The sequence below is a fragment of the Aspergillus clavatus genome, genomic scaffold (assembly GCF_000002715.2).
Source record: "Aspergillus clavatus NRRL 1 1099423829804 genomic scaffold, whole genome shotgun sequence".
Classification (NCBI taxonomy): Eukaryota; Fungi; Ascomycota; class Eurotiomycetes; order Eurotiales; family Aspergillaceae; genus Aspergillus; species Aspergillus clavatus.
In genome coordinates, this window is record NW_001517095.1 from 650,018 (window position 1) to 676,246 (window position 26,229).

Genomic DNA, 26,229 nt, shown 5'->3' on the forward strand with positions numbered 1-26,229 from the left:
ACGGGCGAAACACCGTCCGCCAAAAAAAAGAAGAGGGAGCCTAAGAAAAGAAGAGGGCGAGTTACGACGCCGACTGCTGGGGCCGTGAAAGACAGATTGAAATTACATGACCACACAATCGCCATCATTCTGGTTTTGTCGGTTGACAGCGGATCGGGATAGACGAGTCTTCTGCATGCTTGCGCCTCCTTTCTTAATATCTTCGAGACGCTCACGGGCCTTGGGGAATCCTTGGGCTGTTGACGCAAAGAAGGATTAGTACCAAGAACAAGAAGTAAAAGTGAAAGTGAAAATGGATGGAACCTTACCGGCTGCGCGCCAGTACCATCTTTTGGCATCATCAAGATTGGCGGCGACTCCAATACCGACCTCGGTGAAATACCCCATGGCGTACTCCGCCTTGGCCAAACCGGCGGTGGCGGCTTTCCGCGCCCACAGGTAGGCTTCCGTGTCGCTCTGCTGGAGGATACCTTCCAAGCCTGTGAGATACCATCCACTGAGCGAAAGCTCACTCTGGTGTTCGCCCTGAGCAGCTGCGTGCGTGTACCAGAAGATGCTCTGCTGAGGGTCCACGGGGCATCCCATCAGGCCATACTCATAAGCCGCGCCGAGTCGGAATTGAGAAAACTTGTATCCCAGCTCTGCGGCCTGATGGAACAGCTGGCTGGCATACGCCTCGTCCCGGATGACCACGTCATTCTCGGTAGCGTTCGCATACATGAGCGCAAGCTCATGCAGAGCGTGCGGGTTCTCCGGGTCAGCGCGCTCTGCGGCACGCTTCAGCCATGAGATACCCTCCCGGGGGTTTTTAGCCTGGCCCAGAAGGCCCTTGACAAGAATCATTCCCATCTTGTACATGGCGGGGGTATCGCCCAGAGAAGCAGCGCGCTTATACCATTGTACTGCCTTGAAGGGATCCCGTTTCGTTCCACCGCCTTCCTCTTGACCGATCTCGCAGCATACCGCGACTCGATAAGCAGATTGCGCATGACCTTGCTTTGCGGCGGAATGATACAGAGTGAAAGCTTCCTTGGGGTCCACCTGCAGACCCAACAAGCCCTGGCCGTAACAGTCCGCGAGGTAAAACTGCGCGTCGGCAAATCCAGCGGAGACGAGCTTCTTGACAAGCTTCAAGGCATCCATGATGTATCTCTCCCTAGTTCTGGCCTTCATCTTCGCATCCATCCTGCTTTTATCCACCAGCACTGTCGAGGCCTCGACGAGTTTCTGAGCAAACAAGAGCTGGGTTTTCTGATCCGCTGTTTTGTTCCTCACCAGTTGCTGCAGCCGCTCGAGCTCATCGAGAGTTATAGGCGCAGGCCCGGTTTCTTGCTGAACGATGGGTTGAGCCTGAGGCGTCGAGGATGTCGGTGGAATTGGGTTGTTGTCGTATTGCCGCACAGGTGGAGGTTTGGCTCCTTGGTCAAGGCCTGGCCGGAACGGCGCAGGATGATGGGGCAGTGCGTCGGGGTTCTGTTGAGGGTCGTGGGCCTCCATTTCGTCGATCGGTTGTGGCTGCTCATTTGCATACTCAGGTTGGTTTGCCCGATATGGTCGGGGAGGGCCATTGCTGTAGCCGGAACCATTAGGGCCTCGACTTCCCTGCCGCTGGGGATACTGATTCTGCATGGATTCCCCATAAGGATCTGCTGGTCCGCTGTACGTGCGATCCATACTACCTCGTCCGTGTACCGAAGCAGGCGGCGCGTTGCCAGGCAAATCAAAGTGAAATCCGGCATTTTCAAATTGATTTGCTGCAGTAGCCGCACCCATGTTGGGCTGGGACTGAGTATGGTAGATAGCATGAGCAGGATTCGAATTGAACGCTGCGTATTGGCCAGATGATGAAGAGGCAGGATCCATAGGTGGGTTTGGTTTTGGTTTCGGTTGCTCCAGACCTGGTAGATTCTCGTCAATGGCCTTCGCCCCATCAGGAATCGCATCAAAATTCGGCATATCGGGCTCGTCCGCATGCACCGAATTGTAATAGCTCAGCAGTTCATCTGTGTCGCTGTAATCATTCGCAGTGTTGGGGTCCTGATATGTGGGCTGGCCGGGATAGGAAGGTTTGGCGGCGGGAGGCATTGACGAGGCTGAGGAGACTGGCATTGTTGCACTCCGGTTGATATAAGGCATCGGCGGGGGGTCATTAGGGTCGGTGTATGATCGCTCATATGCATCGGATGGTCGCCTTGCGGAGCGTCCTGCGCTGGCCGACCTCACGGGGCCGTCGGGATAGCCGCCTCTCCCTCGACCGGGGGATGTTGAAGGGGGTGGTCGCGGAACTTCACGTCTGCCATTTGAGGTGTGGGGACGTGGCGGCCCTCTTTCAGGTGGCATTTGCCCGTTGAGGTCCATCGCTGTCATGCCGTGTTCGATACTTTGGAGGCCCGGGCCGCCGCGCCCTTGCGGTGGAAACGCGGGGAATGGGTTATCCCAAGCCATTCTATTCTGATCCGACATGGGAGGACGTCCGGCTGGGGGTGTGTCAGCACGTGCTCAAGAAAGACACCCATATGTGCATCCTGTTGACTTACATGGTCTCATTCGGTCCTCCCTGGGAGGAGGTTGTCTTCTATCTCCATAGCCACGGCGACTATCGGAGCCCGGTGGTGGTCGCCCATTGTGCGCATAACCTCGATCGCGGGGTTGTTCCATTGGAGAGCCGTAGCCTCCACGAGGGGGCCGCGGCTGGCCGCGTGAGGGCCCATGCGACCTAGGAACCGCGCGTTCATCCGGGTAGCCGTAACCAGCGTTGTCGTAGCCTCCGTCGCCATAGGCTCCGTAACCGTAATCATTATTGGATCTCTGATCATAAGACCCGTCCGGCATCTGACCTTGAGCGGGGGGACCCCGCGCTGCCGGACGAGGGCCATAATTCCTCACCGGGGGAGGTCTCTGCGACTGAGGAGGGGGGTATGCCATGATGAGGGAAGGACCTCCTATCGGGAAGTGTATTATAGACCGATCGTACTCGTAATTCACTCAGTTTGAGGTGGCTTGGTGTCCCTCGTAACCCCAACTCGCAACACTTGCTGTCGCGCAACTAAACCAACAGGGTGGCTCCTAAAGGAAGATAAATATTAACCATGAGCCAGTCAGTTATACGCGATCAGAAAGCTGAAGTCTGCGTACCAAAGGGATGCGTCCAGACCAGCGGTCACTCGGAGCCGGGTTGGTATCGCGGGACGAACGATGCGGAGTTTAGAACACACAAGGTTTCCGCAAGGGCATGTCAAGAATGTTGCGACTCGATTAAGGATGCGGTAGGATCCAGCGCACTCTGCATCAGGAAAAGGCACATTCTTGTCAGCGGATAGATTTCTTTTTTCTTTTTAATTTTTTTTTTTTTTTTGGCGATCTGTCGCAGGACAGCAAGAACGCGATTAGACGGCCAATGCGAAGAGTACCAAATCAACTCACCACAAACAACAATGCGGCGCCCTTGGAATGGGAATGAAGGAGGGACAGACAATGAATGCAATTGAAAGAGAGAGGGAATGGTAGAAAAAAGCTACTGGTCGTGGAACCGGGATGTGACTAGGAAGCAAAACCCCCCAGATTCCCAAGGATTATAAAGAGAGGGGAGAGGGAGAATAATTCCAGTGACCTCCAATGCTTCTTAGATACGGAGTAGTAGGAGTACATAAAGGTAAGTACTACCTAGTTTGTGGAGAAAGGATGGGCCAAAATCTCCCTTAGTGAATGGTCAAAGGAGTAGGTAATGATAATAGGGAGAATTACAATAACTACCTAATAAGACATGATAGAGTGGACAGATTGCTCAACAGGCGCCACTAATTTCATTTGATGCAGGAAGAGAAGAGCAGCGTAGTATGCAATCAATAAGAGACCCAAGGGACTCTGTTGAAAAGCAGGAAGGATGAGGAAATAATGTGACTCCATACAATTCCAGCAACCAATGTTCTGTCTCCCATGGATTACTACTCTGGACCAGAGTAGGGTATTCTTGGGTATAGGTTCTTATTATTATTATTACCAAGCAGACTGTGACTATCTAAATAGTCGGGTACGGATTCATTTTTCCTCCTCTGGAGCATGTTAGGCAGAAGTCAAACAAATTTCTGATCAATCTATCTAACTAGTTAGTTGCATGCTGTAGGACGCCATATGGTCAACATACTTACTACTTAAGTACCTCTCACTACTGTTCAAAAATTGACACTACGAAGTTCACTGAAACCCGTTTTATCCCTTGACCCACTATGGAGGGAATTGTGGGATTGGGGCCATTATTGTGCATCCGTAATAATATAGGTAGCCTTGGGATTGAACTCTTGACAGACAAATAAACAATCAGACAGAAGATAATCAAATCGTGTGATACAAGGTCTCAGTCAATCTAACAACAGAGGAAAAGACAAAGATTAAATTTAATCCCATCAAACATCACACTTCAAAGTCATAGGTCAGGAGGCCTCCATTTCCTGCATATCACTGGCAGATTTTTGTTGTACTAGAGATCATCAGGGGTCCCTACGGAGTGGGTAGTTCTCAGTCCTTACATAGATCCGAGCATACATAAGTCATAGCCGATGGATGGATAAAGAAAGAACCCTGCTGAATGAGATGATTCTAACTTTCAACTTATAGAGTAGAGAGTAAATCTCGAGTCTCGAGTCATGGGTGCTTTTTCATGACATCAGTACTCAGCGCCCCATCCTCCGAGAGACTGAGACAGTCTTTTTGAAGGTAGAAGGAATCTCCATCGAATCACACAGGGCATGGACAAATCCATTCTGCCCCTAACAAGTAACAAATTCCAAGGGACATCAGATAAAAGCAGAGCAAGTGGAGAACCTGAAGCGGATAGTAGTAGCCTTAGAGAGCGCAAGCCACACTTACTCACTCAGCACAGCCACCAATCATTGCCTGCTGAGCCACACATCGGTCATCGCGCGAATCGCCGATGAAGATGATGTTCCGCCTCCACCAAAGATACCGATGCTTTTCGAGGCTATCTATCTACACCTCGGAAGCCATAACCGCTCCATCAAATTGAACCACCAGAGTCAACAGCGGGTCTCTTTTCTTCCACAAGCAAGCCTAACTCAGCTATTGGCCTTGCACCTCCCCTTCGAAACCGCCCATCCGTCCATCCACCACCCCACCAATCATCCGAGCAATTACGAAACCTATTCCTGATAGTATCATCCCACCATGTCTCGCGTGGGCACCTGGCTGAAGATGCTCGTGGCGTAAGAACCAAACCCCTGCCCCCACACTATGATCCTTGCCCACGCACACTGACCCTCCCATCTCCCACACAGCGGCACGGTGATCTGCGTCGGCGGCCCGGCATTCGTGCAATCCATCCGACCAACCGACGAGGAGCTCTTCAAGCGGTACAACCCAGATCTCCAGAAACGGAGTCTGGAGGAAGGCGACCGCCGCGCGCGGGAGTTCGACGAATACGTCACACGCTTAAAGCAGTGGTCTAAGTCGGACAAGTCGAGTACGTTTTGTTTGCATCTTTCGGGACTCGACTATATCTTCTTTCGAAAGGGGGGTTGGGCTAACTCGGAGGCTTGGATATAGTTTGGTTTGCGGCGCAGGAACAGCAGGAGCAGAAGCGCGCGGAGCTCGATGCGCAACAGAGCCGGTCGAAGGATGAGGCGAGGATACAGCGCGAGGAGATGCGGAAGGAGCTTCTGGGGGAGAAATGAGGGGGTTTTTTCGTGGCTGACGGTCACGCATTGGGGTTTGGGAAAGTGGACAACGGCTGCGGTTGACTTACTCCGTTGAAAAGTGTGAGAGAAATTGTGGATGGGTCACATGTGGTTCTTCGCTCCTATACTTGTATTTTTATACCCCGTCAACAGTCTGGGGGATCACAGAAAGACTTTATGTATATTATGACACTGACATCTACAATCTCTGGAGTTAGGTGGAGTTGGGGCCTGCGTTTGGGTGTGAGAACAATTCGATGGACTCAAGTCATATTATGTCATTTATTTCGATCAGAGTACGTCGACGGACGCCCTACGAATGTATGCAAATTGGGAAGCTCGTTTCTTAATCAGAGGAAACAGAGGGTTCTGGATTTATATACACCCCTCTATGATTCCGTACAGCTGTCCAACGTGATCCAAGAGATCCACAAGCATGACAAACTAGATAACCATGAAATAAACCGCGCTGATAGCAGCAGCAACCACAAGCCCCGTAAGGATACCCGCCCCAGCTCGATCGGCAGTCGAGATCAGCTTCTCATGTATTCCAACCGAATCTTCGTCCGACACCCCAGTGCCCGCATTGGGATCACCCTGGCTGATACCACCCGACGAAGCCGTCACCCGCTTCTCGACATAATCCACCAAGTGTGCCTGGAAGATATCCAGAGCAGACATCTGTTCGCCCACGCCCGTGCTCCCGTCGTAGCTTTCGTTTTTGTTCCACCGCAAGCCGCACGCATTGTCTGGCCCGCTGCACTGGAGCGCAGCGGCTTCCGCCGATGCGCGCATCTTCGGCATGAGCAGATCATATGTGAAGGGGGCGATTTGTACGGTGGCGGCCATCCAGCGCGAGAGATAGGCTTTGAAGGATCGCTGGTCCACGTTGCACTTGCCCGTGCTTTCACACGCGACTTCGCTCATGATGTTCCCCACAGGGAAGAAGACGTCTAAGCCCTTGATAATCCCTTCCAGACGGGTTTTCCACACGTCGGATCTATTACTCTATGCACATTACTAGTCAGTGATGATGCAGAAAAATTCACGATAGAAAACATACAAAATGGTACATGTTGGCTGCTCCGAGCAAGAAGATGCCGGCGTTGTATGTCCACTGGATGTGGTTGAGGGACGTGCAGTTGTAATTATCGTCTGTCCCGTCAAAGAAGTGATACGCCTCATTTGTCAACCCTATTCTGACGACCCAATCCCACGTCTTCTCCGCCCACTCTGCGTACGTTGCGTTGCCTGTATAGACCGCCAGTCGTGAGGCCAAGTTGAAGAAGCAGCCGTTGGAAATTGTATTCTTGTAGTTGTAGCCGTTGTTGAACGTGAAGATCTGCCATTTGAGGCCGCCACCGCATGTTCTATTGTCCCAGCGGGGAGCTTGCGTGTTGAAGACAGCCTGTGCAAGCGCAAGCCACTGAGGCTGGTCCTCTGGAGGATTGGGAAACCTCACTTCCGCGGCTGTCATCGCCGCTAGTCCCCAGAAAGCCTGGTCGTCATTTCCCAAAGTCCTGGATTGATTCGGTGGCATGAAGTTGAACGAAGGTCCAGTTTGGTGCAGAATGGCTTGTGTGATTATTTCGTTCCATTGAGAATCGCCAGTGTAATACCAGTATTCCACCAGTGATCCAAACATTGCGCCTGCTTCCCACCAATAGTACGGATCTGGAAGGTTACCGGGCACATCGCCAGGTCTATGACCTGTATAGTATTGCACCATTCCCGTTGCGGCTGTTTTTGCTGCTTTTTTAATAGAATCTGGGCCGCTTTATCAATGTGTGTTATAGAAGAGAAGTCAAAAGATCCGAAGAAACCTGCCTTGGCTAGTGAGATCGAGATCAATGGCCGCCTGCGCCATCTGACCCGCCAGTAAGGCGAACACTGCGAGTGCGGTCCGAGAGCACCGCGGGTTATGTTTTAGAAGATGCATTATAATCAAGATGACGATGAAGTTTGAAGCTTGCCAGTAGTGAGTGGGAAAGTAGGTTCAAACAAGGAGATTACAATGTAGGGTCTGTAGGTATATGCATATGTAGAAAAGAAAAGAATGAACCTCCAACTGTCTAGCATTTATTCCGGGGAGATAACGAACGATGTAGCTGAATGTAAGTCCTGAAGTCCTGGGTATACCAGGTTTAGAGAAAGAAACGGATGCAATGCTATATATCAGTGGGATTAAAGTATAAATAGAGCGAGCGACAGGAAGTATGGAGCTGTAGTACGGCGGCAGAGAATGATCAAATCGTCCAGGCTGGCTCCAGACTTATTAAGTTGACCAAGAGCAGGAGAAAGGAGACCCCATATGAATTTGATATGGTGATAGGGGGAAAAGGCCCCAACTTTATTCACATCTTTGTAAAAGCCTGGAAGGATGCTTGCTCCTTACTTTCAAGAAGAAGTTGAGCGCTTGGAATGGGACCGCCAAGTTGGCCGGCATCAAATGAATCGAACATGCTCTATCCTATGGCTTTGGCAAGACTGCAAAGTGCAAGCCCAATCCCAGAAATAACAGCCAAGATGTCTCCATCAACTTGGCTGCATTATTTGCTGGCGGAAAGGCTGCATATCCGGCAGTGGACGGATCTCATTAGCTGTTGGTCTTGTCATTTGTCCATCAATACCGGATGCTGGCAGCGGTGTTGCATGCTGGTCATGTTAGCACCTCGTTGATTGTCCCTCATAGCTGTCAAGATAAAAGAAGAGTGACTCGTGCAAAGCGGAGTGTGTGATGGATCATGAAGGTGGCAGTGAAGGCAGTCAAGTAAATAGATGGCCTTGGCGAGTTGCGGAGAGGTTCATTGTGCTCTTGGCGCTAGCTCCGCCGTCCCTTTGAAAGTCGGCAATTGTTGGCGTGATGATAGAGACGTGATTATTGAGAGACGTACAGTAGGGTCTGAATCTGACACTGTGTGAGACTTCCCAACAGATCGAGCGATCTTCTGATTCGGACGTGGATACAGCGTATGGGATAAATTCAGACGGCTTACCCCTTGAACTAATTGTTGTATCTGGCTGAGAAGCCGTTGCCCAAGCGATAAGCCACTTTTCGACATTCACTGTAAAGCAAAGAAACTGATAGAGGTACTGCGCAACATTGCATTACAAGCCCTGTTGTTACATAAAAATCTTCCCGTTGTTTTTTGAGTAGACCGTGGCTTATTCATTGTTTGAATACATACGATACTTGACCCTCTCGAGGTTAGGTATTATGCATAGAAATCGGGTTCAAAAGACTCTGCCTACTAAAATCCAAAGAATCAGTAAACCTCGACGAGACTCATTCTCCTCTACCATCTCATACGTAGCGTAGCAGTATGCACGACTCTCAAAGAAACTGCAGCAAACCACGTTCTCCTGGGACGCTTGGTTGCGTGACAAAAATAGCTGCCTGGGCATTTCCCGCAGCATCCAAGTCGCTAGATTGTCACGTGCCAGGCCCGACACAACCGTCTCCAGAAGGCGGGCGGCGAACACCTTGTCAGCTTCACTCCACCATCACTCCAGCTCTCGCCCTCCCACGCTGCGCCAGCCAGGCATCTTTATCAAAGGTCACATCGCACATCTGTCGCTAGACTTCATCTCTCCCATCTTGACGACTCGTTCCTGTTTCATTCGCGAAGAAAAGACGCCAGCAGGCCTCTGCACTTTTTCAGCCAGGTAGCCCGTGTTCCACCAGGCTTCACCATTCAAACTACGATTGTAACGAATTCCATTGTCGATAATCATCATGTCTGAGCCTCCTTATGACCCTTATATCCCCGCTCCCTCCAATGGAGCCCCCAGTAACGCCGGCGCGGGCGCTGCGCAGAATGGCGATCCCAGAACACGGGAAATCGACAAAGTAAGTCCAGACCTTCTCTCTTTCATTTCATTGTTGTCACTTTCGATATGCCGTCCAGCGATGCAATATCGCGACAGACTTCGTCGGACATAGGACTTTTTTTAGAACTTTTGTGGAGAGTACATCACTTTTGGGTGGCTGGGCCGTAGATTCTTGTTTCCTACACGAGTTGTCTTTATCCTAGAATCTTTGCTGACCATGATTTCCCTCTGCCACAGAAAATCCAAGAGACGGTCGATACGATGCGATCGAACATCTTCAAGGTTTCCGAGCGTGGCGAACGTCTGGACTCCCTGCAAGACAAGACAGACAACCTGGCTGTATCGGCCCAGGGTTTCCGCCGAGGCGCTAACCGTGTGAGGAAACAAATGTGGTGGAAGGACATGAAGATGCGCGTATGCCTAGTCATCTGTGTCATTCTTTTACTTGTAGTGATTATCGTCCCTGCCGGTATGATTCCCATCCCAACCTCTCGCCGCACAAACAAGGCGACGAATTATGCTAACCAATTTCTCCCAATAGTTGTCACTAGCAAACACTAAACTTACGAACGCAGCGAAAGTCATGTCTGATTTTGGGAATGGATGATATTTTCCAGCTGGTCTATTTGCGTTGAGGTCGTGCAGTTTCGTTCCAGCCACTAATACCTTTGTGCTTTTTCTTTTCTGGGCGTCAACAACTTCTGTTCTTATGAATCAAGCCGCTTGTCTCGATATGCCCTTGACGCTCTGGGATCGTCTGATACTCGAGATGGGGAGGCTATGCCGCATGGTTCGTCGATGGTGAAGATGTAAATGATACTCCGGCACATCCCCGTGTTCCAATACGTTATTGTTTTTTTTTTGTTCTATTTTGCACTCTCTTCTTTACCTTACAGTGAAATGAATTTTATATACCAATGCGTATGAAGTTCTCGGCTCTGGACACCACGAAAGCGATAAATGAGGCAGACTCGGTAGTCTCAGATCCCCATGGTCATAGCCTGCTGCCCAAGAAAACGACTAATGACTTCAGCAGACAGTAGATATGTAGTACTACTAGTAGGTACCCCAGCCGCCTGGGACGAGAAGTGGAGCGTCATATGTCCTAGACTCCTAGTCTTCTCCCTAAAAAGGCCAAGTAGATCCGCTGCAAGATCAGATAACGAAAGAGCAGAAAACGCCATTAGTTAGAGGGAGAGGGGAAAAAAAAGAAAGAAAAAGTCACCTTTTCCAACGTTGCCGAATCAGATATGAGAGACGCATCTCGGCAAGACCCATTTACTAGCTTGAGGAAGCCAGGAGGCGACCATCATTCGTCCAGTGCCAGGGCAAAATGTGTCAACCCCATAACGTAGTGAAGAACACCGCAGGAATAATCAGATAACTGAATCTTTGAGGGATTTGCTGCATGATGAAATTGGATGGGACTAAACGATCATGAGTGATCAATCATAGCAGCCAAATTCCCGATAGTGGTGGATGTGGGCTGGATCTCAGGCGAGAGAACTAGAAATGGACAGTTTTGCAGTCTTGAGAGTTGGGACTGTTCATGAAAAGGGAAAATAAGGATCCTCAGGCCCGAATTTTTTATTTTTTATTTTTAATTTTTAATTTTTTTCCCTCCCTTCTGCCCAGATTCAGCCTAAGGCTCTCAGGCAAACACACTACTCTGTAGTCACTACGGAGTAGAATTGTCTGAGTCACGAATCACGAATCACGATACCCGGCTCCGATGGTCGCAGCCAAGCTCAGGCTCACCTTGGTTGCCGAGCAGGCTTTTTGGTCTGTTCTTCGCCATCTTCCCAAAGTTCGTTCTACGCAATCTATCTATTTTTCTCTTGCCTTTTCCTTTTCCTTTCCTTTCCTTCTCGTTCCTAGAGCCTCTTGATCAGTCACTTCACTCCTACTCAATCTCCGCTCTTGGGTGGTGAGTGATTTATTTGCTCTCTCGAGTCCTCGTGTCACTGAACCAGAGGCTAGAAAACCGCGCAGGTTAGCGGCCGTGAGAGCCTGTGAGTACTTACTTACCCCCTCCATATATCCCACCTCTGGGGGAAGAAATATACCCACTCCGAGGTGTGGCCGATACCACCTCTTTAAGTATCTTGGAGATCAAACCTCTTTGGTTTCTGAGTGTGCTAAATTCCCTTGCGAACCCGCACATTCCCCTCCTCTCGCGCGTACTCGACTGTGTTTCTCTCTCTTCTGTCTACTTCTTATGACTGATCCTTAGTCGAGTACCCGTACAGATTCCCAGTCCGCTCCGAAGACATTGAAAGCTGCCGCATGCTGCTTTGACAAGATGTTCTCCCTTCGCACCGCTGTGCGGAGAGCTTCCAGCAAGCCCCTCCGAGCGCTCTCCGCATCCCACGCCGCTTCTTCTGCGAGACTCTGCTCTCCTCGCCATGCTCTCAAAGCCTCCGCTGTCCCCTTGCTGCAGAGCCGTCCCTACTCCCGCGCATCGGATCCCCAGCTCTCCTCGACCCGGTCGACCGTTGTCCAGCTGTTGAGCAACATTGGCTCGAAGCGTGAGGTGCAGCAGTACCTTTCCCACTTCACATCCGTCTCTTCGCAGCAGTTTGCCGTGATCAAGGTTGGCGGTGCTATCATCACCGAGCACCTCCAGACTCTGTCTTCGGCCCTGGCTTTCCTCAACCATGTCGGACTCTACCCGATCGTCGTTCACGGAGCCGGACCTCAGCTCAACCGCATGCTGGAGGCTGCGGGTGTCGAGCCCCAGTTCGAGGATGGTATCCGGGTGACGGATGGCAAGACTCTGGCGCTGGCTAGAAAATTGTTCCTGGAGGAGAATCTGAAGCTGATTGAGGAGCTGGAGCGCATGGGCGTTCGGGCTCGTCCCATCAACGCTGGCGTTTTCTTCGCCGACTACCTTGACAAGGAGAAGTACAATCTGGTCGGCAAGATCAACGGCGTCAACAAGAAGCCCATTGAGTCTGCCATCGAGGCGGGCTGCCTCCCCATTCTGACTTCCATGGCCGAAACCCCCGATGGACAGGTCCTGAATGTCAACGCCGATGTCGCTGCCGGTGAATTGGCACGCGCTCTGCAGCCATTGAAGATTGTCTACCTTGCTGAGAAGGGTGGATTGTTCAACGGCGATACCGGTGAGAAGATCTCCGTGATCAACCTCGATGAGGAGTACGAACACCTGATGTCGCAGTGGTGGGTGCGTCACGGTACTCGCCTGAAGATCAAGGAGATGAAGGAACTGCTCAGTGACCTTCCCCGCACCTCGAGCGTTGCTATCATCCACCCCGCCGATCTGCAGAAGGAGCTGTTCACCGACTCCGGAGCCGGTACACTCATCCGGCGAGGCAACAAGGTGCACACCAAGACTTCGCTCTCCGAGTTTGAGGATCTCGAGAAGCTGAAGGATGTGCTTGTCCGTGACCGTGAGGGCTTGGATGCCCGCGCCACTGTCGACCGCTATGTTGAGGGGTTGAAGGAGCGTGACTTCAAGGTCTATTACGATGAGCCCATGGAAGCCCTTGCGGTCGTGTTGCCACCCGGACAGGATGCCACTTCTTCCTTCTCCCATCTGGCTACCTTTACCATCACCAAGGCTGGATGGTTGACCAACGTTGCGGACAACGTTTTCGCCGCCATCAAGAAAGATTTCCCTCAGCTGGTTTGGACCGTCAAGGAGGATGACGAGAACCTGACTTGGTTCTTCGACAAGGCCGATGGAAGCCTGAGCCGCGACGGCGAGGTCCTCTTCTGGTACGGCATCGAAAGTGGCGAGGAGGTCAAGCAGCTGGTCCAGGAGTTTAACCAGCACGGCCGCCAGATGTTCGGCGACATCAACCTCGAATCCAGACTGCAGCGTGCTGCTCAAGCCGCCACCAACATTGGCAAGACTGGCTTCGGTGCTAGTGGTGCCTCTGTCGAGCAGAAGCGTGCGTTCTCCTCTACCAGCAACGCCCTGCGCGCTGCTCGCTTCGGACGTCCCACCGTCGCGGCCAACGCCGTGAGAAACTACTCCACCACCAACCCTAATCCTCCCCTGGGCGAGAAGAACAACTCCAACACCCGGCCCTCCAAGGTTGCTCTCATTGGAGCCCGCGGTTATACCGGCCAGGCCCTCATCAACCTGCTTAATGCCCACCCTAACATGGACCTGCGCCATGTTTCTTCTCGCGAGCTGGCTGGCAAGAAGTTGCAAGGATATGACAAGCGCGAGATCATCTACGAGAACTTGAGCCCGGAAGATGTCAAGCGTATGTCTGCCAACGGTGATGTTGACTGCTGGGTCATGGCTTTGCCCAACGGTGTCTGCAAGCCCTTCGTCGACGCTGTCGACCAGGGCTCCGAGACCGGCAACGTTATCGTTGATCTGAGCGCTGATTACCGCTTCGATGACAAGTGGACCTATGGTCTTCCTGAGCTGGTCAACCGCGGCAAGATTGCGCAGGCCACTCGCATCTCCAACCCCGGTTGCTATGCCACCGCTGCCCAGATTGGTATTGCCCCTCTGGTTCCCTACCTCGGTGGACAGCCCACCGTGTTCGGTGTTTCCGGATACTCGGGTGCGGGTACCAAGCCCAGCCCTAAGAACGACGTCCAGAACCTCACAAACAACATCATTCCTTATAGCTTGACTGATCACATCCACGAGAGAGAAATCAGCGCACAGCTGGGAACCAGCATTGCCTTCATTCCCCACGTTGCTGTCTGGTTCCAGGGTATTCACGTATGTACATCTCTAGCGGAACAGCGGTCAACCTCAAGACTTATTAATTACTAACTCTTGTTGTGTAGCATACCATCAGCATCCCCCTGAACAAGGAGATGACCTCCCGTGACATCCGTAACCTCTACCAGGAGCGTTATGCCGGTGAGAAGCTTGTGAAGATTGTCGGCGAGGCACCTCTCGTCAAGGACATCGCCGGCCGCCATGGCATCGAAGTCGGTGGCTTCGCCGTCCACTCTAGCGGCAAGCGCGTGGTTGTCTGCGCTACCATTGACAACCTGCTCAAGGGTGCCGCTACTCAGTGCCTGCGTAAGTCTTCCCCCTTGGCACCACCTCAACAGTGACCGGTTTGCTTACACTTGCATTACAGAGAACATGAACCTTGCGCTCGGCTATGGCGAATACGAAGGCATTCCTCTAGATTAGACTTCCCATGATCGGTAGAAAACCCCCTATATAAGATTTGGTATAGTCGAGGGGAAAGATATGTGAAGATGTCAACCATCAACATGTTTGACAATGTAAGAACCCTCACTTTTGGCGTCGAATTATTACTTTGGGTTTCCTCCTGCACTCTGTTTTCTTTTCCTTTGCATGTCTCATACCCCGCGTGCATCTCCCTCGGTTGCTATGGGTTCGAGATTTTTCCCCTAAGGCTTCCTCTTTGATCTCATACTTCGGTATCCATAGTCAACCTAGTCCTTGGTTCCTTTTCCTCGATTTTCCTTGGTGTTCATCTGATAGATTTCAGCCTTGAGTTCGGGTTTCTTTCGTTCTTCTCCGTGTCGTTCCAGTCGTAGAGTCTCGTGGGAGCAAGAGTGTCTGTCTGGCAATGTGTTGGCGCTGGCGAGTACAAGAAGCAGATTAGAGTTGTGAAAGATGTTGAGTTTTCAACCACTGTCAGTCCTTATATTTCGACTCTTGTGTTCCTGGCTTCCTGCTCCAATGTGCATCCTAGGTATATCATAGAGGACTGCAGAACTCGGGCATCGATCAAGTGACGTGAGCAGGAACAGACGCATCCTGCTTCTGCTCTCTCTTCTACAATCTCAAGTACATCGCTTTGTAGTTTTCTAGTTCCCTATCACTAGGCTCTGCATTTCTTTCAGCTAGCAATATCTTGAACCTCGATAGCATCCATTACTGCCTTTAATACAAAGTTTTAAATCGGATAGCTGACCTAGAACTTGAGCGACTCCTGAACTCTGTGCATGCTGGTGATCTGGTAAGTCTTCGCTCTTCTACGAAGACCTCGACCCATACCATCAGTCTCGTCGCTACAGTGAGATTCCATCAAGCTTTCGACCAGGCTGGCGTCCATTACAAGAATACCGATCTCGAGCAGGATATCGGTAAATTTTCTTCTTCTTGCTGACAGCACGCTGCATAGCAGATCCCGAGCTTGAAGAGACGCCCTCAACACGTAAGAGGGCGCCTCTGGCATCCCGATACGGCACGCGTAGTGTCGAGCGAGCGTCTCACATAGCCAACACCGCAGTTGTAGAGCCTCATAATGTTCTACAGTCACGAAAGTATCTGGTGTTCTCCATCATAACGAGGTTCCCCTGTTATCTTACCTCGTTCAAAATGTTTCTAACTCCTGTTTTCCTTTCTAGTTCTTACATCCCCGGAGCATGGGGTCGCCACAGTATGGTACGCAAGTGGTTCAATCCAGGAGAGGCCCTTCGATCTCATTCTATCCATTAAGCGTCTAACCAACACACCTTTTTCAGGCTCGTTGCGACTTTGGGAGCGAGATCAATCACCAGAAAGCTGAACAAGAAGGCGATACTGGACGTGGACGTGCCGAAGGCTTGTGAGGTTATTATGGATCCTGTGGCACCGATGGCGTTGAGGCTGCAGGGCAATCTGCTGTGAGTGCGACACCCTCGTAGAGTAGGATTTTTGGTCACTGACAAAGGATGTCCAGATACGGCGTTACCAGAGTCTATAATCAGCAGTGCGGCTATGCTCTTACAGACGTCCAGACAATGCATGACAAGATGAGATCCATGTTGCGGTCTATTGCGGGAACCGGCCTGGATCCGACTGCAGGTAAAGCTAGGCATGTCATGCTTCCGGTATATAGGGGGGGGTAGACTCTAGACGGGTTAGTCGATACTAATGCTTCATACTTCGTACTAGATCTGAGCAGCTCATCTTGCCGTATGACCCCTCGTTTCTCCCCGAGAACAATCTCCCGGGCCTGGGTTTGGATCTCTCGAAGCTACGTCTACAGATCGAGGAGAAGATGAGCCAGCAGTCAGGCTTCTCATGGCCACGAACTCCGGACCTCACTCAGACCGTTGACTCGCAGGAATCTAGCTTGCAGCTTGAATTCTCGTCACGGGACCTTGACATAGGAGGTCTGGGTGGGTTTGCATCGGAGACCGATATGGGGAATTCGGTTCTAAGAAATACTTACCTTGATCGAATGGCTGTGGCACTCAATGATGAGGAAGGCATACTTCTTCACCCTGACTTTGAGTTTGATGAAGATGGAAATCTCATCGAGTTTGGGAGCGCTGATGCTGCTACTGAGATTAGGGATCGCAGACCTGCCAGGTACATCCCCGAGACCCCGGTCACTGGTCAGAGAAGAGATGGTGATATAAATGGACTCATATTGGATCCTCGGGTAAGGCTCACTTGTCAAGTATAAGTTTCTTCATTCCATCTAACATCTTTACAGCCCATGCTAGTCGATGAGGATATGGAGGTCATCGCGGCAACAATGGAAAATACATCCGCTCCGAGTGCAGGTCCTGCAGCCCCCCAAAGTCCATCCGCCATACAGATTGCCGAAGAGATGGAAATTCAGTCGGACAACCGTGAGGCGACAATGCGTCAGACTCGGAGAGTCTTTAGGAACATTGCAACAGACCAACAGACCGCTCTGCGTAACACCGAGCTGGCTTATTTCAACAATGAGTACGTGCAGAATATGGCGGCCGCCAGAAATCAGAAGATGAGGAACAAGCTGCTCACCCAAGCAAAGAAGAACGCAGGCTTCTGGGTTATAGGTCAAGGGATTGGTTCTGTCGGTGTTGGTCTGGGTACATCCCACGTTCAGCACCCGTTGCACTTCTTCTCCGGTGAGACTTTGTATGATGCACTCGTGGGTGCGAAGAAGTCAAACAAAAGGAAGGGACCAGATACATTCGAAGACGATAGCGGGGCTGACTCGGAGGCTCGCCGAGTTCGACGAAGAGAGGAGTCTGAGGAACAAGTTGGCCGTGGCGGACTATTTACCGGCAATGAGAACTTCCACGATGTACGCCATAAGCCTGTCTTTCCTGTTTGTGTGGATGGATCTATAGGGTAAACAGCTGACAAAACCCTCGCAGGATATTGAAATGGCCCGTCGTGCTTCATCTGTTCTGCGCGATGATAACTCCTCCCAGATGCCATGGAACATCACCGCATCTGTCCAGAGTTCCCGACTCGGGCTTTCTGCAACAAGCATCTTCCGTGGGCTCGGTAGCATCAGTGCCTTCTCTTCTCGGGGCATCCACGACTCCACAACTTCCATGACCAGACTTGCAGCAGCAAGCAGGACCCGGAACCGCTTGACGAGCGCGAGCCCTCTCGCCGGACGCAGCCTCCACGATGACCTAGAGGGACTTGCAATTCCAGGAACCGAAGAAGATGTAGACGCTCTCGAGGACTTTAACATGGATGACTATATCCAAATTGACCTGGATACCGAACACCCCACAGAACCGACAGAGGACACTGATGGAAAACGGCTTGCATTCCACAATCGGCTGCTGAAATCGAACATAGACCAAGAGAGCTTGAACTTCCTCGAGTTTCTGCATATGCAAATCAAGACCCAGGAGCAGATAGATGCAGTTCCAGGCATCAATCGTGCCAGTGGTGCTGCAACACTTTATCTTGCTGACAATAAAGAAGTAGCGTTCTCGACTCTTCTGCCTCCTGGGAGTACTTCTCGCACTGTCGCTACCCAGGGCCTGATGCACATCTTGACTCTGGCTACAAAGGGCTTTCTAACGGTCTATCAAGCACCTTATGAAGACCAGAGCAGTGAGGTTTATGGCGTCAAGTACGAGTTCGGCGAGATCTATCTGCGCTTTTCTAACATGTAGGGCCTTTTACGACGGGGTTCGAGCGCAGATAGGAAGTGTAAGAGTAGGACTTGAATTTGCTTTTTATTTTTCTTTCCATTTCTAAGTGATACTACGGGCTGAAATATCTTCTGATTTGTGATGCAATGCTTTTTTTATTTTCACCTTATCTGATTTATGGCTCTTCGTTATGTTATTGCTTTCTGTCATTCCTCTTCCCATTGCTTCACTTCTCTGGCTCTTCTTTACTTTTCAGATTTATTCATTCTTGTTCTCTTCCTTCTACTTTATATGTTTCTTTTCTCTCTTTTAATATTTCAAGGCTTGTTTGTTCATGGGCGAGCTTTCTATGCGAAAATGTCCCTTTGAACCTCGATGTACATAAAAAAAAAAGGAAGAAAAAAATGGTGTCGGATAGTTTCCCTTTCTTTTCAACCCGTGGTGATATAGTTCGAGAAAGAGAGGTCGCAGCTCGAGATACCGTGGGGACCTCATATATGTTCCCTTTATGTCCCATTGTTGACAGAATCTGATAGACCTATGGACACCGCAGCATATATGAATATCAAGGGATTGATATTTAAATCCCAATTTTATATTGAAAGCTATGATATGCAATTAATTAAGGGAGGAAAGGGGAGATTATGCTGGTAAATTTTTTTTTAGATATGGTACACTAAATAAAGTTATTAGCGCAACTAACTGGCCGGCTGGCCTAATGGTAAGGCGTTGCTCTCCTAAAGCAAAGATTGCAGGTTCGATCCCTGCGTCGGTCGAAACTTTTTGCTTCGTATCTTCAGGTCCTCCCCCGTCTTCTATGACCTCAAGCATTTTATGATCAGCTCTGGGCTCGATTTTTTTTTTTTTTTTACCTCCGTCTCTTCAGAGATTAATTTCAACTTTCATCGCAGATTACCTTTGACAAGAGCTGGTTAGACGCCCACTAGATATAGTAGTACCGATACTCCTCGTCTTCCAGCTAGGTATATTACTCAAACAGCGTAAAGAATCAAGTGTCATGATTGTTTTTCAGGTAAAAACGACGGTCATGGTTTGGCCCGTACACCTTGTCGTGTATTGGATACATTTGAGATAGCAAGTACCGACAAACCAGTCTCAACTTGATCCCCGGTGGACTTTCAGCTCAATTTCTTTCTATTTCGATATCCAAGTAACCACCTACATCCGAAGACATGATGCAGTGTCGCACCGACTGAACCTGGGCCAAAATTATTTCAGCCCCCGCGGTTGGAATAGTGGCTGTGCTACTGACACAGACAGGCCCCCAGTCCCGATGAGTATGACATTGCTCAGGAGAGGAGAATTGCTAATTTTGGTTTTCTGCATTGTTCCCCCCGAGTATGAATGAATAGATGTGTATATGATTATATATATTCCTGTTTGGCGGGATCGAGATATCTGAGATGGGAATATCCAAAGCCCATATAACAGACGCGTCGTCGTCACTGAATTGCGTGACATCTATGGTACAGGAAATGGGCTAAAGCGCCGATACAGAGTCAGGCAGTAAGGTCGTACATAGGTTGGTATCCTCGTATGAAATATGATTTCGCGGTTTGTACAGAACAGCAGGCAGGCGTGAGATCGGTCTTCTGTTGCTTTGGAGAGATAATGACATCAAACTCTTTGATCTACTTGCCTATTCCTCATTTCAAGGTGATTCTAGACAGCCTGCAATCTCGTTAATCGAAAGAATTCAGAAAATTGGACTTGATCATTGGGCCGCGTGACGGAATTAGACTTTCAGCCTCGAAAGGGAAGTGAAGAAAAATGCCTATGGCCATGCATCCGATATGGGATGCGCTTCCAACACGATCAGCAACAAGACGGAGTAGCTATACTTGAATGTATCTAATTCAAGGAACAAGTCAGTGGTGACGCGAAAGATGAAATGCACCATAGAATAATATTCTCGGTAGATCCTAGCAAATGTGAAATATTTTGTCACCGATCAGACCATCAGAGACAACGTCGATCCATAGTCCGGACAGCTGTTATTGTTGGGGCAGGATCAAAATTACGCTTATGGTAAGGTTTCCGTCCTGACGATGCTCGCGTAAGTTAACCGCCACTGTCTTGTCCTGTCCTCGTCTCGTCTCGTCTCGTGTTCCGCCTGGTCAAACCGAAACTCTTTCCTTTTCTCTCTCGCTCACCCCGAGTCTTGCTTTCCCTCAGCGCCCTCGACTTCATCCCTTGACCATCTGCTGAGGCCCTTTTTATCATCGTGAATCATCTTAGCTGCTGTCGTAATTAACTCACCATCGATTTTTTCCTCCCTTACACCGTGAACATGGGTCGTACTGTCGATCAGGAAGTTCACGCGGCGTTCGTCGAGTTCCGCGCCAAGGAAGACGATAAGGTGCGTGACTTGTATTTCCCGTAATATTTCAACCCGCTGCTCTGATCCATCGTCATCTAACATAACAACACCTGTTTGCTTGCTTTCTTTGCAGTGTCTCTCCGTCCAGTGTATCTATTGTCAGCAGATTCGCGCAAAGAATACCTCGCGACAGAAGCAACATTTGCTCGAGTGTCCCGGCCTTCGCGGTCAGAACCAGACAGCACAATCCGCATCCAACGGCATCGGCGCTGCGAATGGATACCCAGCGACTCCCAATGGTGCTTCTGCCACCGCACCTGGTGCTGGCCCCGGGCCTGGTACAGGCGCACTTCCTACCCCTAATGGACCCATGATGTCGAATGGTGTCAACCCTCATGCGACCTCGATGCAGACTCCGCTGCAGAACATGCAAGGACGCGCTGCATTGCCGACGCCTGGCCCACCTACCGGACCTGCCTCTGCTTCCGGTGCTCAGCAATCAGCCCGCGCAACCCCCAAATCAAAGCCGAAAACTTCCACCTCGAGTCTCCCCGCCCCTCCCCTGGATGACGTCCATGCTGCATTTGTCGAGTTTCGTGCGAAGGAAGAAGACAAGGTGGGAGACGAATTTGTCACTGCATTCGCAAGCCAATCTGTGAGCTAACGGGAAGAACAGTGCTTATCGGTGCAATGCATTTATTGCCAGCAGGTCCGTGCTAAGAACACCAGTAGACAGCGACAACACCTGCTTGAATGCCCGACCTATCTGAGCGTGATGAAAGACTCGATCCCCGCCAATAACCTACTCCACACCTTCCCTGAAGGCGATATCGCTCGTTCTCTGCAGATCCCAGCGCCAACCCTCGAGCTTGACTTCCGTATGAGCATCAAGATGAACCCGAAAGTGTCTGTGGGGCAAAGCATCTGGGGCCAGAGAGACTGGGTTACATTCCTGGCGGGTCAATGGGCCGGCAGATGGGGCAAAGGCATTGTCTTGGTAAATACCTCTCCTTGAACTTCTCACAATTCGGTTGCGTTGTGAAGTCTTGCTAATGAGTGACGCAGCCCGGAGGACAAGATTCTCAAATCGTGACGAAAGAATCGATCACCAATATGCGATCAAGCTATATGCTTCAAACCGCAGATGATCCGCCGGCGTTTATAATTGTGAAGACCCAGGGATGGTTGACTGGTGCGAAAGATGTTTTGGAAAAGGTTAACGACCCAAATATTGCGGACTCAATCAATCCTAATACCTACAAGTACCGCGTCAATCTCTCGATGGAAACCGGCGACGAGCGCTATGCATTCCTAAACACCATCATGTGGATTGCCAGTGGCTGTCGTAGAGGTCATGAAGGTTCGTCCGGACGCTCCTCCCTCGCGATTCTCAAACAACGCTAATGCTTCGTTTCCAGTCATTTTCGATGCTTTCCGCGTCAACTAGTTGTTCCTCCAAATAAATGTGTTCTGTCCGTTATTGAGCGAGTAACTTTTTTCTTTCTTCGTGATGGGAACATCCTGTTTTCCTTCCTCTTTCCTTCTTAATCTTCCAGTCTTTCCACCATGTCCAGGAAGTGGGTTCATGTGTTCGCCTTGGTTCGGATTGGTTCCCTGGAGGACCTTCTTACAACCTGGGTATTCGCATTGCCACACGTTCAGCCACAGACCGCTTGATGCGGTCATTGATGCCTGGCGTATGTTCTTGCGTTTGCTGGATCTCTTTCACATGTACGGTATCCCTTTTTTCTCCTTAATCTGTTGCAGATTGTCGGTTCGCTACATGCCAAATTTTCTTGTGTTGTTTCCCTTTTCTTTTCGCCTTGACCTAAACCGAATGAGGCCATCTTGTATCTTTACCTCTCGAGACTGGAATTTGTGATGCAGGACTTGTGTGAGAGTTCGAATTCAGATTTTCGTTTTGATATCAATGTCATTTCAAAAAATGTGTCTTGGACTATAGCCCAGACCTGCGAATGCGTGTGTTGCAGGGATATCAAGAAAGCGATAATTACTGACTCCAGAAATATATCCCAGCCAAAATACATGCGCTACTCACCTAGTACGCAAGGATGGCTGCATCATCCAGTAAAATATAGTTAGTAAATTACTAGTCAGAGGTTGACAAGTACAAGGATACCAAATTGATCACATTTTTTGTCTGGTAAACCTACACCTAAGGTATGGAAGTAAGGAAGTAAGTAAATTAGGATACCCCCCGTATCCATCTACTTTACAGTAGCAGTAATTCAAGCTTGAGAAGTACTGGACATTTCAAACGCGAATGATATACCCTATTACTTTGTGACTAAATTTGAGCTTAAATCAACCCTTGTCTTGTATTTATATTAGTCAGTATTGACATGAATGGGTTGATTTCATGGTTAGTTTACCATTCTCAGATACCTTACCTAGCGAGGTACCTCCATGATTAGATCATTGACATGGCGCAAATGCTGGACTGTATTTGTGTATAATTGTCTGGCAAGGGAGGTAATCCAATGTCGAGGTTTGGATACAACGGGAGGCACCTTTATTGATTTGTATGCTGTTGCTGAGTATCGAGATGTGGTAGCTCAATAGTGTAAGAGTTCGGAATTTTTTTTTTTGATACGGTTTTAATAGGAATACACAGGTAAAAACTACTGGCTAACAAACACGGTTATTCATGGGGATCTACCCTCGTCTACGCCTAGAAGCCTATTGGGTCTGATAAGTAACAAGTCCCTGATGCATACGCGGAAGAGGGAGTTTAGAACTTACCCTTCTCAGTGTTTCCCTCTCCCATGCTCTTGCTGCTGCTGCTGCCGCTCTGGATGGCTCCGAGGATGCCGTCCATGTACGGCGCCCCGCTCCATTTCTGGTGGGTAAGGACGTCTACGCCGAGTTCCTTTTCACGGGACTGGATCAGGCGCACGTAGGCGAGCATGCCCTCGTCCTTGAAGGCGCGGGACAGCTCCGTCGTGATGGTGGCGTTGCTGTGTAGACCGGCGAGCGAGATGAGTTGTAGCACGAAGCTATGGGTGTTAGGTTAGCTTTGTTCGCTATCTGGTCGTGAATTGATATGTTGCGGGGTTGGGAATGAAAAAAATAAAACTCACCCGTGCTTCGCGAGATCCCAGACAAATGATTTGAGCGAAGCCTCATCGAAGCCCTGGCCCATCCAGTTGAACGATGGGCTCAGGTTGTAGACAAGCTTCTTGCCTGGAAAGACGGCGCGCACTTCGTCTGCCAGCTTTCCGGCCTTCTCGACGTTGGGATCTCCCGTTTCAACCCACAGGAGATCCGCGTAGGGTGCGAATTCCTTCGCGCGCTTTGTGGCAGCTGGGAAGCCGGCACGGTAGTGATAGAAGCCTTCTCTGGTTCTGGGACTGTCGCATGACCAGACAACGGGTTTCTTTGTGTAGTCATTCGCCAGGACCCTGCGGCGCGAGATGGAAAGGTCGGGGTTCTCTTGAACCTTCTTCTTGTATGCGTCCCGAGCGGACTGAGGCGCGCCTTCAGCGGCGAGGTGGGCATCCACAGCTGGTTCATGGTTTAGCGGGCGTATCCAAAAAGACCATCAATGGGAGATCGATAGATACCTTCATCTAAAGTGACCAGCTTGTGCTTCTTGACCCATTCCAGCTCAAACGCATCGATTTCCGCAGGCGCGGCACCCTCTCGCTCCATTGCTTGCAGGGTTTCTGCGAGAGGCTCGACCTCCTCGGCCACTCCCAGGATGAACTCGTGATCGCGGACATCAATGGCACTGCTGATCAAGTTTCCGCTCTCCGAGTCTGTGCGCGCAATGACCAGGTTCTCGGCACCCATCATGTCCCATTGGAAACGAGCAGCAACGAGTCTGTTGATATGCTCTCCCATGGGTACGAGAACCTTGCCTGCTAGGTGGCCGCATTTCTTGCCTCCGTGGAGCTGATCCTCAAAGTGAACGGCCGCGGCACCGTTCTCGGCGAAGAGCTTGGCTAGCTTGAGGACTGCAGACAGACCGCCATGGCTGTAAAGGAAAAGTAAGTTAGTCCATCAGAGCTTCCATGTAGTCCGATAAGGCGACGTACCCAGTATCACCATCTGCAACGATTGGTCTCATGTAATCAACATATGGGGTGGATTTCCGTTGCTCTGGTGTCATCTTTCGTCTGGTATCCCATTGTTTGCGATCGTGCATTTGCTGGGCCTTGAACAATCGCTGAACCTGGTTCGGAACTGTATTGTAAGGATAATCTCCAAAGTCCGGGGAAACCTCATTTGTCGTGGTCAGGAGCGACGAGCACGCCCAGCCAGAGATGTACAAAACCTCCTGGTTGGGAGCCTGCTGTGTCATCTGTACAGGGTCAATGGCACCCACTACGACGCTATCAGTGTCTTGTTCTGGGTCCAGGTTCAACATCCGCACATACTTGTATGAACCGGCTTTCCCTCTGCTGCTCTTTCGCTTAGCAGATTGAAGAGCTTGCGAGCCATCAGGGAGCTCGGATACGTTTGCTGTAATGTGCCACGCTTGGTGACCACGTCCGCGGCCGAGTAGGGTCTCTTGATCCCCTCATACCGAGGAGACTTCCACCAAGCCTCTACATCTCTGATCTGTTGCTCATACAGAGCATCCTCTGCAGCTCCGGCCTTTTCAGCGGACGACAGCAGTTGAAACGAGTCTGATGGCAGGGCCGTTGAGAGGGGGGGCTCGACGGTCGGAAGCGGAGATGATGACATCCGCGGATAACCGCATGCGAATGAGCGCAGGGCGAGACGAGAAGGACTGCCAGCAGTCGATGAAGGGGTAGGAAGACGTCGAGGAATTCGACGAGAAGCAGTTCGAAACATTGTTTTTCTTCCCTATCGAACTGAAGTTTCACATGAGAAAGTGAAGGAGGATGAAGGAAGAGTTGGCCTTGGTTGTTTTGAACGGGAAGGAGAGCTCGGGATGGATCCTTGGGCATTGGACTTGGGAGTTGGGGCGAGCTTACCTTAAGCCTGTTTGGGGGGGCGGATACGCAAATCCCCGCCACTGGGCCGATCGCCCAACCTCGGCCTGTCTGGGGGGCGCGTTTGGGGACAGCCCACTGCAGTGACCGCCCCCCGTTGCAACCCCGGGGGCGGATACTTTGCGGGCCGATGTCGCCTGTTTGGCTTTCTCTTCCGCAGTCTAATATCAGAGGGTGTGAAAACGTGGAATGGAAAGGACACGGATATGTCATACTGTCATACAAGCAATTCCGAGCTTCGGAGTAACTCATCGGATTTGAATATTGGTAATCCCTGATTTTGATTACTACAAGGTAAGAAGAAATTATCCCAGACGCCCATCTAAAGATCTGAAGTTTGACAGGAAGCGTCCATTCTGTGTATGCGTCTGCACCAGACAGGATTGATTCTGGATTTTTCCACACTGAAGTCTGCGACCCAACTCCTTACTTGGTATTTCCCCGGTTTGCCTTTGGGCTTCTCTGAGACGTCAAAAGTGCTGGCATTGCAAGGGAAAGTCAGGAAGTTCCTGAACTGCTGCCAGTTCAGAGTCCACATGTCTTGAAAGCTCTTGTCTCGGATAACCTTGCAGTATATGCCATGTCC

At 50.4% G+C, this 26,229-nt stretch overlaps 8 protein-coding genes and 1 non-coding gene across 9 annotated transcripts, besides 3 other annotated features; 6 read left to right on the forward strand and 3 right to left on the reverse strand.

The window, feature by feature from the left end:
* Window positions 1–102: 102 nt before the first annotated feature.
* ACLA_097480 (putative chitin synthase activator (Chs3)) lies at window positions 103–2,925 on the reverse strand (the record flags this gene model as incomplete). The annotated part of the gene is made up of 3 exons (XM_001270233.1): window positions 103–236; window positions 309–2,477; window positions 2,538–2,925. The coding sequence occupies 3 exons, from the start codon at window positions 2,923–2,925 to the stop codon at window positions 103–105; spliced, it is 2,691 nt and encodes an 896-aa protein (XP_001270234.1).
* Window positions 2,926–3,321: 396 nt separating this feature from the next.
* Window positions 3,322–3,355: a microsatellite.
* Window positions 3,356–5,181: 1,826 nt separating this feature from the next.
* Window positions 5,182–5,687, forward strand: ACLA_097490 (uncharacterized protein; the record flags this gene model as incomplete). Its single annotated transcript, XM_001270234.1, has 3 exons — window positions 5,182–5,219; window positions 5,292–5,476; window positions 5,560–5,687. The coding sequence occupies 3 exons, from the start codon at window positions 5,182–5,184 to the stop codon at window positions 5,685–5,687; spliced, it is 351 nt and encodes a 116-aa protein (XP_001270235.1).
* A 447-nt stretch (window positions 5,688–6,134) lies between these two features.
* On the reverse strand, window positions 6,135–7,629 carry ACLA_097500 (glycoside hydrolase family 76 protein; the record flags this gene model as incomplete). The annotated part of the gene is made up of 3 exons (XM_001270235.1): window positions 6,135–6,698; window positions 6,754–7,393; window positions 7,514–7,629. 3 exons carry the CDS (start codon window positions 7,627–7,629, stop codon window positions 6,135–6,137), a joined length of 1,320 nt encoding a protein of 439 aa, XP_001270236.1.
* A 1,797-nt stretch (window positions 7,630–9,426) lies between these two features.
* ACLA_097510 (SNAP receptor SNC2) lies at window positions 9,427–10,082 on the forward strand (the record flags this gene model as incomplete). Its single annotated transcript, XM_001270236.1, has 2 exons — window positions 9,427–9,540; window positions 9,759–10,082. The coding sequence occupies 2 exons, from the start codon at window positions 9,427–9,429 to the stop codon at window positions 10,080–10,082; spliced, it is 438 nt and encodes a 145-aa protein (XP_001270237.1).
* A 1,021-nt stretch (window positions 10,083–11,103) lies between these two features.
* Window positions 11,104–11,137: a microsatellite.
* A 116-nt stretch (window positions 11,138–11,253) lies between these two features.
* Window positions 11,254–14,658, forward strand: argEF (bifunctional acetylglutamate kinase/N-acetyl-gamma-glutamyl-phosphate reductase; the record flags this gene model as incomplete). The annotated part of the gene is made up of 5 exons (XM_001270237.1): window positions 11,254–11,303; window positions 11,514–11,533; window positions 11,771–14,232; window positions 14,301–14,541; window positions 14,603–14,658. 5 exons carry the CDS (start codon window positions 11,254–11,256, stop codon window positions 14,656–14,658), a joined length of 2,829 nt encoding a protein of 942 aa, XP_001270238.1.
* Window positions 14,659–15,745: 1,087 nt separating this feature from the next.
* On the forward strand, window positions 15,746–18,341 carry ACLA_097530 (Rad21/Rec8 N terminal domain protein; the record flags this gene model as incomplete). The annotated part of the gene is made up of 7 exons (XM_001270238.1): window positions 15,746–15,764; window positions 15,849–15,885; window positions 15,966–16,106; window positions 16,163–16,297; window positions 16,378–16,870; window positions 16,925–17,506; window positions 17,580–18,341. 7 exons carry the CDS (start codon window positions 15,746–15,748, stop codon window positions 18,339–18,341), a joined length of 2,169 nt encoding a protein of 722 aa, XP_001270239.1.
* A 683-nt stretch (window positions 18,342–19,024) lies between these two features.
* On the forward strand, window positions 19,025–19,096 carry ACLA_097540. Its single transcript has one exon. It is a non-coding gene; the product is annotated as a tRNA-Arg (tRNA).
* A 1,318-nt stretch (window positions 19,097–20,414) lies between these two features.
* Window positions 20,415–20,447: a microsatellite.
* Window positions 20,448–20,631: 184 nt separating this feature from the next.
* Window positions 20,632–22,108, forward strand: ACLA_097550 (DUF3237 domain-containing protein; the record flags this gene model as incomplete). The annotated part of the gene is made up of 5 exons (XM_001270239.1): window positions 20,632–20,700; window positions 20,795–21,277; window positions 21,338–21,658; window positions 21,727–22,021; window positions 22,080–22,108. 5 exons carry the CDS (start codon window positions 20,632–20,634, stop codon window positions 22,106–22,108), a joined length of 1,197 nt encoding a protein of 398 aa, XP_001270240.1.
* A 1,305-nt stretch (window positions 22,109–23,413) lies between these two features.
* Window positions 23,414–25,482, reverse strand: ACLA_097560 (methylisocitrate lyase ICL2; the record flags this gene model as incomplete). Its single annotated transcript, XM_001270240.1, has 5 exons — window positions 23,414–23,678; window positions 23,763–24,186; window positions 24,246–24,658; window positions 24,720–25,008; window positions 25,062–25,482. The coding sequence occupies 5 exons, from the start codon at window positions 25,480–25,482 to the stop codon at window positions 23,414–23,416; spliced, it is 1,812 nt and encodes a 603-aa protein (XP_001270241.1).
* Between the last annotated feature and the right edge of the window lie 747 nt (window positions 25,483–26,229).